At 45.5% G+C, this 14,233-nt stretch overlaps 1 protein-coding gene across 1 annotated transcript; it reads left to right on the forward strand.

The window, feature by feature from the left end:
• Positions 1 to 3,635: 3,635 nt before the first annotated feature.
• Positions 3,636 to 6,025, forward strand: LOC135058081 (D(1C) dopamine receptor-like). Its single transcript, XM_063963704.1, has one exon. It carries the CDS (start codon positions 4,170 to 4,172, stop codon positions 5,574 to 5,576), a length of 1,407 nt encoding a protein of 468 aa, XP_063819774.1. The 5' UTR covers positions 3,636 to 4,169; the 3' UTR covers positions 5,577 to 6,025.
• The last annotated feature ends 8,208 nt before the right edge of the window (positions 6,026 to 14,233 follow it).

Consider the following 14,233-nt stretch of genomic DNA (forward strand, 5'->3'; position numbering starts at 1 on the left):
GGGGGACCTCACGCATTTCTTTTTACATTTTTTAACCCATTCATACACTTTTCCATTAAGTTAATGGAAGCCCTGGACAACAAAATTGCATTCATGTCCTCCTCCCACTCCCTTCCCAGTCCCAAACACTAATTTTTATATTTTTTTCTATAAAAATTTACAATATATCACAAGTATGATGTGCAGGCAGGCATCGGACGGAGATGCAAATTAGTGGCGGAGGGTTGGGTCAGTTGATGGTGGCCGCAGTGCCGTAACTAGACCTTTTGGTGCTGTGTGCCAGAAACACAATTGGTGCGCCCCCCCCCCCCCCCCCCCCATATTCGAAACAGGGAAATTGCGTGCTGCAGGCATGCGCCAAAAACAATTCATGGGGAAAGCACGTGACCACAGAAAACTACGAATTCACATTACACCACATAGTAGAGCCCCTATTATAAAATATATGTCATTTAAGGCCCCTTATATAAAGTATATGCAATGCACCAGTATATGCAATGCTCTTAGTACCAGCGTAGAGTAGAGAGAGGGAGGGAGAGACAAAGAGAGAGAGAGAGAGAGAGAGGTGAAGAGAAATAAAGAGAGGTGTAGGGGAACAGAGAGAGAGACAAGGAGATGGAGGGAAACAGAGAAAGAGGCAGGGAGACAGAAGGAGAGAAAGATATGGGGAGATGGAAGGAGGAGCAGAGAGAGAGAGAGGGGGAGAGAGAGGGGGTATATTGAGAAAGAGAGAGAGGGGAGAGAGAGGAGATGGAGAAGGGGAGAGAGGGGAAGGGGAGATAGAAGGAGGGGAGAGGAAGAGTTAGCGAGAGAAAGAGGGGGAAGATGGAGGGAGGAAGCGATGGAGGAGGAGAGAAAGAGGAAGGGAGAGTGGTCAGAGATAGAAAGGTTCTGAGAGAGAGAGGGAGGAGAGAGAGGGGCAAGGGGGGGGGGAGGGGGCCAAGAGAGAGATGGTCGAGGGAGAGATTGGGGCAAGGGAGAGAGAGGGCCATGAGAGAAGGCACGAAAGAGAGAGGGCAGAGAGAGAGGGGTGGTTTGAGGGAGAGTGGGGGCAGAGGAAGTGAGAGAGAGCAGAGGGAGATAGTGGCTGAGCGCAGCACTTGCCACTTGTACTACACTTACTATATGATGCTTATTTCTGGCCTGGCATCAGTGGCATGGACGAGCAGAGGCTGCTGCTGCTGTGGTGGTTCCAGGAACAGTCAGGGTATGTTGGAGTGTGGAATAAGTAGGAAGAGAGCAGCCCCTCTGGCCAGCCGGCACAAGCAGCATTATTGCTTCGAGTCAGGGGGAAGAGCTGAGAGAAGGGAGAGCAGCCCCTCCTCCCTCTCCGGCCGGCACACAAAACAAGACTATGTCTGTGCAGTTCAGGAGCCGGCATCTGTAAAGCTCCCGGCTCCGGCGTACTAACAGCTGCCACTCCGTGCAGTTCAGTGCGGGGAGCCGGCACGGTGACAGCTGTAAAGACCCTGCCTGGCTTCCCCATATTGACACAGCTGCCGCTCCGGACCCTGCTGTTCACTGCGGGTGCGGGGAGCCGGCGCGGTGACAGCGGTAAAGACCCTGCCTGGCTTCACCATATTGACACAGCTGCCGCTTCGGTCCCTGCTGTTCAGTGCGGGGAGCCGGCGCGGTGACAGCTGTAAAGACCCTGCCTGGCTTCAACATATTAACACAGCTGCCGCTCCGGTCCCTGTAGTGCAGTGTGGTGATTCCTGCAGTAATGGCCCAGCAGCTTGTGCATACAAAGAGGATCGCTGGTGGATGCGGACGGTTGCGCCCACAGGGCATTTGCGCTGTGTGCAACGCACCGTCCGCACACACCTAGTTACGGCACTGGGTGGCCGAGTTTGTAAGCCATTGGTGGTGGCAGCGGGCATTGGCTCAGGGGCAGTATTGGGCATTGGCTCAGCGACGGTAGGGGTCATCGGCAGGATTCGGCGGACATTATGGCTGTAGTGCCTCACCAGCCACTGACCTCACCGCATGCCACTGAAGTGCTCCCTGCTGGTGCTTCTTTACACATCCCGTCAATCAGGGCCTGTTTAAGGGTTCCAGCTGCCCTAGGCTAATACAGAAGTGTCCCCGCTCCAACAATTTTTTCGCTCATATTTAGCTAAAAATTTGTAATTATTTGTAAAAATTTACCACAGATTCAATTTTTGTTTGTTGATACAATTGTATTTCTTTACTTCTTTAGGTCTTCACAGCAGGCAGCCGGCAGCATAAGCGATGCTGTTAGCTGTAGGTGCAGTCTGTGTGCTTAGCCTGATCTTGTGAGATGTGGTAATCTCATGAGACCAAGTTGAGAGTAAGTACCGCACTAGGGAAGCTCACAACATCAGATTTGCTGTTAGCTACCTGCATATCTTAGCCCAGGTGCTAGTGACAGACGGGCCCGCACCCTTAAAATCAGGGGCGGCCCCCGTTGACAGCATAGGGCAGATGAACAGCGATGGCAGAAATGATCGACGCCGTCGCTGCTTAGAGGGAAAACAAAGGAAAAAAAAAAAAGAAACCAAATTAATCTATTGTGCCGGCGCCACCGGTTGATTGGGCCCTACCGTCTATGTACAGTAATTGCATATTGCAGTATGACCCTGGGAACTAAAATTTAGTTCATTACCAACAAAATCCCATCAGTTCATGGTCATAAACCATGCACATTTACATCCCAAACCCACTTCTTATGGAGTGTCCAAACATCACCTACTGTAGGTCTTTTCAGAATCTTTCTGTGAAAAGATTAAACCCCAATCTCTGTACACATAACATCACACACTTTCTGTTATTAGCGCCATTGTGTTCCTGCTGAAACTTTCCATCACTTCTGAACTGTTTGAGCTAAATGAAATCCAACAACTGAGGGAAATGCAGCTCAGCACTGCAGTCAATATCGTCACAGCTCACAGGCTTTTGATAGAGACAGCTGGGAATAGATTAAACCGGACAGTAAAATTGCATGAACTGGAAATAGGGCAGCACTGTGCAGATCTCAGACAAACTACAGGACGGTCTGATAGACACAGCCCAATTTCTCATTTTCCAAGTAGAAATCCAGAAGAGGGGGCTCACAGCCCAGTTACTAATACACGTTATTGGGGGCAGCACTTCTGTGCATTCCCTCCAGATGTTGCAGACCAAAAGGCTTTGGCTGGCATGGCAAACTGGGACTTGTAGTTCCACAGGATGCATAAAGCTGCTATTTATAATTATTTGGAACTACCACACAACTGAAGGGGAAATGTGTGTACATGAGCTATAATTTGCAATCAACGAGAGAACATTACACATTACAGTAATCCTTACCTAAAGCTACACTCCCCTTATGATTGAAACATATTGTACATGCACACTACAGTATATGGTGTGGCTATAAAGGGGGTGACTACTGATGAGCCCAGTGAAGACATTGTTAGCATGGAAATGTTAGCTGGAGATCCACTGGCTGTGATGAGGTTAACCAAGGTGCATTCAGCAGACAAGCACAGGAATACTGTACCTGCTCTGCTGAAGGCTGCTGTGGCTCTGTATTTACATCAGCCCAATCCTGAGCATCTCAGTAGCAGAGTATTTGCTGGATAATCAGAATGAGTCAGCCTGCACACAACTGTTTGTCCACATGCATCCCAGCATGCGCGAAGGCTGGAGCTATGTGGAGTCTTTCCATCTCAGTATGATAAATGGGAGTATGTATGCAAACATATACAGTATTTCTGCAGGAGCTGTCTCTCACTTTCTGGATTAACAAATGCGCAGGGACAGCAGGCAGAACACCTCTCGAGAGTCCCTGGATTCCTTAAAGACGGATACAATAACTTGAATCGTTTTTCCTATTCCTCCTTGTCTTTAAGCCTGAGCTAGTTCTCTTTTGCTGGGTATGTGCTAAAACCTGCATGTATTAATGTATAAAGGGGACGCAGCGTTATTGCTTTCGTGTACAGTGAAATCATGCGGGGACAGAGCAAAGCACAGAGTGCAAATGACTTTCTTCTTCACTGACATTGATTCTCCTTCATAAATAATCATTATTGCCATTGGAGACGTAATTATTTTTAGGAGCTTGAAGAAGCAGCGATGTAGGATAGTAGGAGACACTCGTAGAATCCTGGCTGCATTTGTTCCTCCCGGGCTGTGGGGAAGGAGGACCTCAGCCTGGTGTCCACCTCATGGAAAACCTGTCGCCCTACAATGTCACAATCCACGTGTTAAACGCAGACGCTGTAGATGCGGCCAGCAGCAGCAGGGACAGGAGTCTGAGAGCGCTGACCGGCTTGCTGCTGTCCCTGCTCATCCTGTCCACACTGTTGGGGAACACGCTGGTCTGCTTGGCGGTCATAAAGTTCCGCCACCTCAGGTCCAAGGTGACCAACTTCTTCGTCATCTCCTTGGCGGTGTCTGACCTGTTCGTGGCCCTGCTGGTGATGCCATGGAAGGCGGTGACCGAGGTGGCCGGCTACTGGCTCTTCGGGGACTTTTGCGACACCTGGATAGCCTTTGACATAATGTGCTCCACAGCTTCCATCCTCAATTTATGCATAATCAGCCTGGACCGCTACTGGGCTATCGCCAGTCCCTTCAGGTACGAGAGGAAGATGACCCAGAGGGTGGCTTTCATCATGATCGGTGTAGCCTGGACTTTGTCCATCCTGATATCCTTCATCCCTGTGCAGCTCAGCTGGCATAAGTCCCAGGGGACCATTGGAAAATGGAACTTCACCAACCAGACAGAGAACTGTGACTCCAGCCTCAACAGGACATATGCCATATCCTCTTCTCTCATCAGCTTCTACATACCAGTCGTCATCATGATTGGGACATACACAAGGATCTACAGGATAGCTCAAACCCAAATAAGGAGGATCTCCTCTCTGGAAAGGGCTGTGGAGCACGCTCAGAGCTGCCACCCTGACTGCCCTCATGAGAACTCCTTAAAGACATCCTTCAGGAAGGAGACTAAGGTCCTGAAGACCTTGTCCATCATCATGGGGGTATTTGTTTTCTGCTGGCTACCTTTCTTTGTTTTGAACTGCATGGTACCTTTCTGCCACATTGGTCTCCCAAAGCAAGAAGACCCTGAGCCCCCATGTGTAAGTGAGACCACCTTCAGCATCTTTGTTTGGTTTGGATGGGCCAACTCGTCCCTGAACCCCGTCATTTATGCCTTTAACGCTGACTTTAGGAAAGCCTTCACTACAATATTGGGATGCCATAAATTCTTTTCCAGCACCAACGTTGAAGCTGTGAACTTCAGCAATGAGTTGGTGTCCTACCACCACGACACCACATTTCAGAAAGATATTCCCATCACCTTTAACAACCCTCAGCTCCCAAACGTGGTGCCCCACGACCAGGAAGACCTGGACGGACACTGTTTTGACAAAGTCTCAGTTATATCGAATTCCAACGGGGCCAGGGGCCACAAGGTCTTGCTCTTGCCTGTTAGTGTCCAGTTTGAGTGTGAGGCTGAGATATCATTGGAGACCATCACTCCATTCACCTCTGCTGGACCTCTGGAGTGTCACCCGCTCCCAGTAAATGATACAGACAGACAGTATAACACAAAGATGTACTAAGCCTGCAACATTATCTATAGCTAGCTAACCATCACAACATATACGATGTGTGTTTAATAAGTAGATTTATTCACTGCAGTGGCTTCCCGGATATATACCATTTAATAAATAATTGAATGCATTATGTAGCAGGCATAGTGTAGGCTGAGTGTTATCATACAACAGAACAGCAGGAATGGCAATAACCAATCTGTACTACTTCTGTCTCTCAGGGGCTGTCAGTGCATCTGTCTCTAGTTTTCTACTATTGTATCAAATGTGGTGGTAATTATTTTAGGTCTCAATCTGCTGAGGTTAAAATGAAGGAAAGCATAGAATTGTCTCAGTGGGTGGGATGTATTCAGCACATCAGCTGGGCTTATAAATGGAATTATTAGAAGATAAAAGTAAACCAACCACTCCAATATTTCTGCAACATCGCTGCTCATTAAACTCCTTTTTGGAAGCTGTATTTTGTCATTCTTTTTTGTTTTGTTTTAATAAAAGCCTTAGCTGTAAATTCAGAGCGAGAACAGCACTGCTGAAATCTAGCCTATGTCAGACAATGCTTGCTATTTTCTGGTATTTTGATTTTGCGTTTATTTAAAAAAAAAAATATATATATATATAATAATAATAATAATAATAATAATAATATTTTATATATATATATATATATATATACACACACACACACACACACACACACACACACACACACACACACACACACACACACACACACTGTATATACTGTATGTAAATACATTGAGATTCTGTAGTGAAGGGTGAAATGGACACTCACTAGAGTATTTCTAAGATGAGTTTAATGCTTACAAATTCATAGTAATACAAAGGTGACGTTTAGGTCAATGTACTGTAGATCTTTGTCAAGAGAGGAATCAATACAGCAAGTCAGCAATACCATCCATATAATAAAGCAACAGCTACTTTGAACTATTATGGATATATAAGCATTAAACTTGTTGTCTCAAAGTGTATTTTTTGTTATTACATAGGTATGTTGGGTTGTGGCAAGCCAGCCTCTTACTGCAATGCCTACATATGTATAGGTAAATATCAGACATCCCATCTGTGAAGTTCTATAACTGTTGAAGGGCTACATGTTACTTACTGTACTTACCTTCTACTGTACAAGTTATAGAGAACTTGCATGACCCATATGAATATGGGATCTTAACTTTTAAAGATATTTTTATTAAAAATAATAATAATAATAATAATCATTAAAAAAAAAGTATTAGAACGGTAGCCCCACAGCCATTCCAATTCCAGTTCCTCTCTCACATCAAGTAGCAGAACTGTCTGGGTTCTATGCTCAGGACCAGATGTTTGAGGAGATATATGACTTACTGTATCCAATATATTTCCATCTGAAAGCGACACTGAGCAGTTTCTCCTAGTTGTTAGGAGGGTGGGGGTTTAGAAATAAATCATGCTCATTACTGGAGTAATTCTATAATCTCCCAAGGTATAAAATATCATATAAAAATGCTGTGTAGCATTTGTTTTTAGCTAGTTGAGTATTTCCACTGCACCATCGACATCTCCACATGATAAAGTCATTTTGCATTTAACTTGCATTCATTTACCCTTCTGGGAGCTAGATTGTTCTGTCTCCTTACTGATTTCAGACATGTTACCTGGGACCTTTTGCCGGTTCTAGAAACTAGCATATATTCCTGGGTCTCAGCTCCATGACCCTGGTTGGGCGCAGGGTCGGTGACATTTGCATTTACACCGACCAAAATGCTGGGTTTTGCGCATTCACATGCAGGAGCGGTTCTTGGTGCGGGCAAGCATGCAAACACCTGGGATTTTGAAGTAAATGGAAAAAGGGTATATATCTGTCAGGTTAATAGCAAAGCCGCTACCGGGAAGTTGTACACAGGTTCAATATGAATGCAACCTGACTGAGACCCCTTTCAGACAGGCGACTGGACCCGACTTATTCCTAGGTTGGCGATGTCACTGCATACAGGTGCAGTGCCGGGGCTTAGAAATGAGATAATCTCCAAGCCCCGGCTCATCCTATGCTGTAAACAGGTCCCCAGTCGGCTTGACCTGTGTTACCCATTTACACTAGGCCTTACCCCGGTCCTTTCCGGGAAAAACCCTGCTCGCTAGCAGGGTTGGATTCCCTGATCACTGGACCCGGGATGAGCAGTTTCCATTGACAAAAATCCCAAATTGATGGACATTCACGTGTAATAACCTGGAAATTTAATGTCAGTGGAATGACACTTTCAGACATGTAATCTGGGAATTTGCCGGGTCTAGCAATCTGGCAAATTCCCAGGTCTCAGGTCCATGACCCTGGTCCTGGGTTGTTTCCTTTCACACATGCTGAAATCCCAGGTTGATGTACATTCACATGCAAAAAAACCCAGAATTTAGCTGCATGTGTGAAAGTGGTAGAGAAGGATTAAGAGGGTATATGGATAATTTCTATCCCGTGTTCTGTCCGTCTTTATTTGAATTGGCTAGTGTAGCAATACGCTTATTTACACAATTACACTAATTTAAATTAAAAGACATGTCTGACGATATTGATAATCAGCATATAAACCACAAACCCCAAAGGATTCTGTCCATCACAATTAATTGGAAACACGTCTACGGTTTTGCTAGTATATCTTTTTTAATCACTGTTCTTTGGTAATAAAACATATTGATTTTCTTCCACTGGTCTATTTTTATTTGACAGCAGTAAAATAAATAGCCAGACCTTCCTCTACTGTAAGTGATGGTGGGTAAGGGATTCTCATTCATCACACACAACCTCAGAATAGAACCCCCTTCACAATACCAGCTTAGGTATTTATAATTGGCTGCTACACAATGTGTCCCTTTTTCTCACAACTTTGCTCCTATGTATATTCTTAACAGAAATTTTCCCCATTCTGTATGTAAAATCCTGACAGAAAGTTTGTATGGTAAACAAAACATCAATGAATTCAAAATTCCTACAGCCACTACTGCCCTGTGACAGATATAGAGGCAAATTCAATTAAGGGTGAATCCGTTCGCTTGGCCAAATATATGCAATTTACGGCAGCAGGATCTTGCTCAAAAGTGTTTGCTACTCCATAGCAGTTTTGAGCAATTTGGGGTGATAATCGGCCGGGTGAAGGGTGCGAGAAAAGCTGCCGCTGCCAACATTTGAGCGACAATGGCAATTTGCACCCTTTGCCCATTAAATCACATTTACATTTATTCATTCAATAGGGAACACTCCATCAACAAAGATATTGTGGTGTCAAATGGTATGATGGCTAAAGTTAGATATAAACTGGCCATGCACTATGTGGTAGCTGTGCAAACCAGTCAATTGAATAACTGGTTTGCATGATTAAAATTCAGTGGGCTTGCTTCAGAACAGATGCACCCAGACAAACCGTTTCGTTTTTTTTATTTTTTTGCGCATGCACTGGAGCCACAGTGCAGTGCGCATGTGCTGCGATGGTCCTGCAGCTCCAGTCACAGTGTTGTGTTAACAGCAGCCTGATTGACAGGGTGAAGGCATTTAGGGGTGGAGACGAGGAGCTGCTTGGAAATGGAGGTATTCCATAGCCAGCGACTGCATCATCAGACACAGATTCACAGGCCTCACCAGCTAGACATTCTGAGCGACTTTAGGGTTGCATAGATGTCCAATGGCCCACACAATGGTTGCAATGGGGATCTGATGCTGTGTCTTCGGAGGCAAGCAGCAGATCTGAGATGCTGGCAGTGGGTTTCTTTATATATATATATATATTAAAAAAACTACTCCTGTGGCATTAGCAGAAATGATCAGATCTGCTGCAACCAAAGATGCTACCCAGACTGCATCCACTTCTGAATCAGGACCAGTGTATGGTACTTACCGATTGTTCCATAAAGTGTAATGTCCAACTGCCATTACCACCAGAGAATAGGTAGCATCCTAAGCATGTACTTGCAATTATAACAGTTGCTAATTCCATAAGGAGTAATTCCATAAGGACTTGAATCTCTGACTGGTAGTCAGGCAAGCAAGAGAGATGGGACACAGAATAGAAAAAGCCAAATAACCATACCAAAGGTTCAAAAAAATGGCAAAATGTCAGATTCCTAGAGAGAAGTCAGGAACAATTCAGGAATCAGGTACTAAAGCACAAATGACAAGCTCAACAGTTAGACTGTCAGTCAGGAACAAGGCAGGGACAAAATGTGGACAAACCAGAATGCCTCAGTTTAACTAGAATCAGAACCTGTCATAAATCCTAAGCATTTCCATATGCTTTCTCCATAAATAGAAGTGAGTATGAATCTCTTTAGTCATAGGGGGTCATTCCAAGTTGATCGCTAGCTGCCGTTGTTTGCAGCGCAGGGATCAGGCAAAAAAATAATAATTTCTGTGCATGCGTATGCACCGCAATGCGCAGGCATGTCGTACAGGTACAAGGAGCATCGTGGGTTTGCACAGAGTCTAACGAACATTCCTGTCGCACGGCCGAACGCAGGAAGATTGACATGAAGTGGGCGTTTCTGGGTGGCAACTGACCATTTTCAGGGAGTGTATGGAAAAACGCAGGCATGGCAGAAAAAATGAAGGCGTAGCTGGGCGTTCGCTGGGTGGGTGTGTGACATCAAAAGCCGACCCTCCGTCGTTAGAATCAACGCACACGAAGAGTAACTACAGGGCTGGTCTTGTTTTGCACAAAATGATTTTGCAGGCGCTCTGCTGCACAAGCGTTCGCACTTCTACAAAGCGAAAATACACTCCCCAGTGGGCGGCATCAATGCGTTTGCACGGCTGCTAAAAACTGCCAGCGAGCGATCAACTCGGAATGACCCCCATAGTCTGTAAAACATCTAATACTGTTGAGATTAAAACTGCACATGGAGTATGAATGCTTACAACTTAACACACAACCCATACTATTTTCCCATAACCAGGCTCTTGAGACATCTGGCCAATTACGTCACTACATTTAACTTGGACTATTTTCTGTGAATGCATCAACAGCCTGTACACCAGCATCAATAATGCCATAACGTCTCTTTCAGCACATCATGTCTCCACAGCACTGGGAAAGAGATGCTAGATCTATGGGAAGACATTCTTACACATATTAACATCTGATCAGGTAAAGTACAGTGAAAAAATTGTTAATCTCCTTCCTGTGCAAAGTTCAACGTACTGTACAAACAATTCACAATCCCTTATCCACATATATCACCCCCGTTTAAGGGCTGATCTTACCCCAGACCCATGGATTTTTGCAATCAAAAATCTGTGAGTCCGGCAGTACTATAACTGCGGCATATAGCCATACTTACTACTCGTGGATACCAGAAAAGGGCATCTTATTGAACTGACCCCCAAGATTATTTGCAAATGGTGTTATTTGTTTATTATTCTGCCGTTTTCACTTAAGAGTACACTTTCACACCGCCAGCTTTGAACACAGGTTATTGCACATGAGTGTGCATAACCCGTGTTCATGTGCGGTCTGAAAGGTGCCAATGGAAATATCCCACCTTCAGCGACCTGGTATTTCAACCCCGGCTCGCTGTGCGATGTGAACAGGAGCCGGGTTGATGCGACCTGTTTCCTGTTCACTCGGTGTGGACGAGTGGCGCTTGAAGATCATGTGATCTCCGAGCGCTGCCATCACCAACAAACGGTGGCGGAGGATCTGAGGTGGATCGCACCCTGGAAGCTCCTGTGTCAGGCTCCTGGGTGCGACCCGCCTCAGGCGGTCTGAAAGGAGTATACAATGGGATCCGGTCTTTAGGTCGACAGTAAGTAGGTTGACACTGTCTAGGTCGACCACGATTGGTTGACAGTAAGTAGGTCAACATGGTTTCTAGGTCGACAGGGACTCTAGGTCGACATGTTCTAGGTCGACATGACAAAAGGCCGACATGAGTTTTTCACTTTTTTCATTTTTTGAACTTTTTCATACTTTACGATCCACGTGGACTACAATTGGGAACAGTATCCTGTGCCAAGCGCAGCGGTAGCGGAGCGAGGCACCTTGCCCAAAGCATGGCGAGGGGACACTGTGCACTAATTGGGGTTCCCGGTCACTGTACGGAGAAAACAACACCAAAAACAGTAAAAAAAACTCATGTCGACCTTTTCTCATGTCAACCTAGTACATATCGACCTAGAGTCCCTGTCGACTGAGACACCATGTCGACCTACTTACTGTCAACCAATAGTGGTCGGCCTAGACACTGTCGACCTAAGTCTACCTAACATACCACACCCATAACAATAAGGGTATACTATTCTCTGCAGCGCTCTGGTCAACAGTTTTATAGAGTGTAGCAACTTTGTTGCAACAAAGTAAAAAGCTGACAGTTGTACTAGCTGCCTGCCAAGTTCTATCTAGGAAAGGGAGTGGGTTGTGAGGGGTTCTCACCGAGATCCCGACAGCTGGTATATTAACTGCATCCCATTGTGAGACCTCATATTACTTTAAGTCTTGACCACACAAGTAGATAAGTGTCATTGTTTATTACCAAAGTACCCTAACAGTGCTCAATGTAATTGCTTATGTTACATTTCTCTAAAGTTGGTGTCCCATGGGCACTTTGATAAACAGCACTTTTTTAGCTCTTAATTGTGCTAGTAGGAAATAGCATGAAGTGATGACAAAGAGGCCCTCCCAAGTACCATGGGAGCAATAAATCTCTTAAGAGGTTGCATGCCTTAGCTGAATTGTTCGTGTGTGACCAGGGATAAGCATTGCCTCTTCATATCAGCTTGTCATTGTAGGGGAAGTTTAGCAGTATGAATGCGGATGTGTCTATACCTAGAAAGACGTTCGTGTTCATACGTGTCTATGTAACACCATCTTGGACACTATTTTAAGAAAATCGCAAATGGCCGTGTATCGGTTAAAGCGGTATTGCTCATGCGCAGACTTTCTCTATGCAACTGCATTACGAAAGGATGCAATCATGTAGTGCTTGACGGGTGGCAGGTGTTCATTGCAGCATTGTGGGGTAGTGGTGCGGGAAACACAGGTGTGGCATAGCTGTTTTCAGGGCATCCTGATGACGTTGCCTGCTTTTATTGCTGTAGGAAACATGGTGACGGTATGCCTGTATACGCTGCCTGGCTGCATATACAGGTGTCTACTGTACCTCTATTTCGAGGGTTACCTTTTAATAAAATACATATATTAGAGAAAGCTTTATTATTATTGTTAATTATTATTATTATTATTATTATTATTGTTAATTATTATTATTTTCAAATTAGCTAAGGATGTTTTTTTTTAGTTAATGCTCATAAACTCTAACTATTCACTTTTTCTAAGAACAAAGGGGGTCATTCCGAGTTGATCGCTCGCTAGCAGTTTTTAGCAGCCATACAAATGCATTGTCGCCGCCCACTGGTGAGTGTATTTTCACTTTGCAGAAGTGTGAACGCTTGTGCAGCAGAGCGCCTGCAAAATCTTTTTGTGCACAACAAGACCAGCCCTGTAGTTACTCTTTGTGTGCGTTGATTCTAATGACGGATGGACGACTTTTGACGTCACACACCCGCCCAGTGAACGCCCAGCCACGCCTGTGTTTTTTCTGCCATGCCTGTGTTTTTGTAAGCACTCCCTGAAAACGGTCAGTTGACACCCAGAAACGCCATCTCATTGCGGCCGGCTGTGCGATTGAAATCGTCGCTAGAACCGCTGCAAAACCACAATGAACTTTGTACCCGTATGACGTGCGTGCGCATTGCGGGGCATACGCATGCGCAGATTAGCCATTTTTCCCACTGATCGCTGCACTGCGAACAACGGCAGCTAGCGATCAACTCGGAATGACCCCCAAAGGGTCTAATTCAGACCTGATCGCAGCAGCACATTTGTTAGCTAATGGGCAAAACCATGTGCACTGCAGGTGGGGCAGATATAACACGCGCAGAGAGCGTTAGATTTGGGTGGGTTATATTGTTTCTGTGCAGGGTAAATACTGGCTGCTTTCTTTTTACACGGCAATTTAGATTTCAGTTTGAATACACCCCACCCAAATCTAACTCTCTCTGCCCATGTTATATCTGCCCCCCCCCCCCCACCCCCCTGCAGTACACAAGGTTTTGACCATTAGCTAACAAATTTGCTGCTGCAATCAGGTGTGAATTACCCCCAAAGTTTCTAAACATCATATCTCCCAATATTTGATTGTGTGTGGTAGGGAGGGTGGAAAGGGAGCAGGGACTCGAGTGAAGAGGCAGGGCCTAACATTGCAACCCACTTTTTCGTCATCTTGGGGGGATGCTCAGCACTCCCTGAGCGGCCGGCTCCACTTCCTGCACTGATAGATGCCGCGCACATGCTGGATGGGAAGTCGAGTGGTACAGCACCCTTAGGAAAAGGAGACGTCCGTATGCATGTTGCAGTTTTGTAGTGCCAGGGACTTTGGACGTTGGCTGTGCCAGGAGAGCATGGCGAATGGTGGCTGCAGGTCATTACAGCAGAATGATTGTTAAGCACGGGGAGGGATAAGACATTTGCTTTCATTTGTTAATTTTAAGTTACCCCGCATGACCAGGTCCCAGCCTGTGTATGCTATGGTGTCTGATGCCAGTAAAGACACTGCGTTGTACCGGAAAACCTGCCTACCGAGTCCTTATTTCAACTACCCATTTTACAATAACAAAAATTAAGCAAGTCATC

This window comes from Pseudophryne corroboree, chromosome 3 (genome assembly GCF_028390025.1).
Source record: "Pseudophryne corroboree isolate aPseCor3 chromosome 3, aPseCor3.hap2, whole genome shotgun sequence".
Lineage (NCBI taxonomy): Eukaryota > Metazoa > Chordata > Amphibia > Anura > Myobatrachidae > Pseudophryne > Pseudophryne corroboree.

Bases quoted from the DNA above. Each gene is read 5' to 3' on its own strand.
- LOC135058081 (XM_063963704.1), top strand. From the start codon at position 4,170: ATGGAAAACCTGTCGCCCTACAATGTCACAATCCACGTGTTAAACGCA.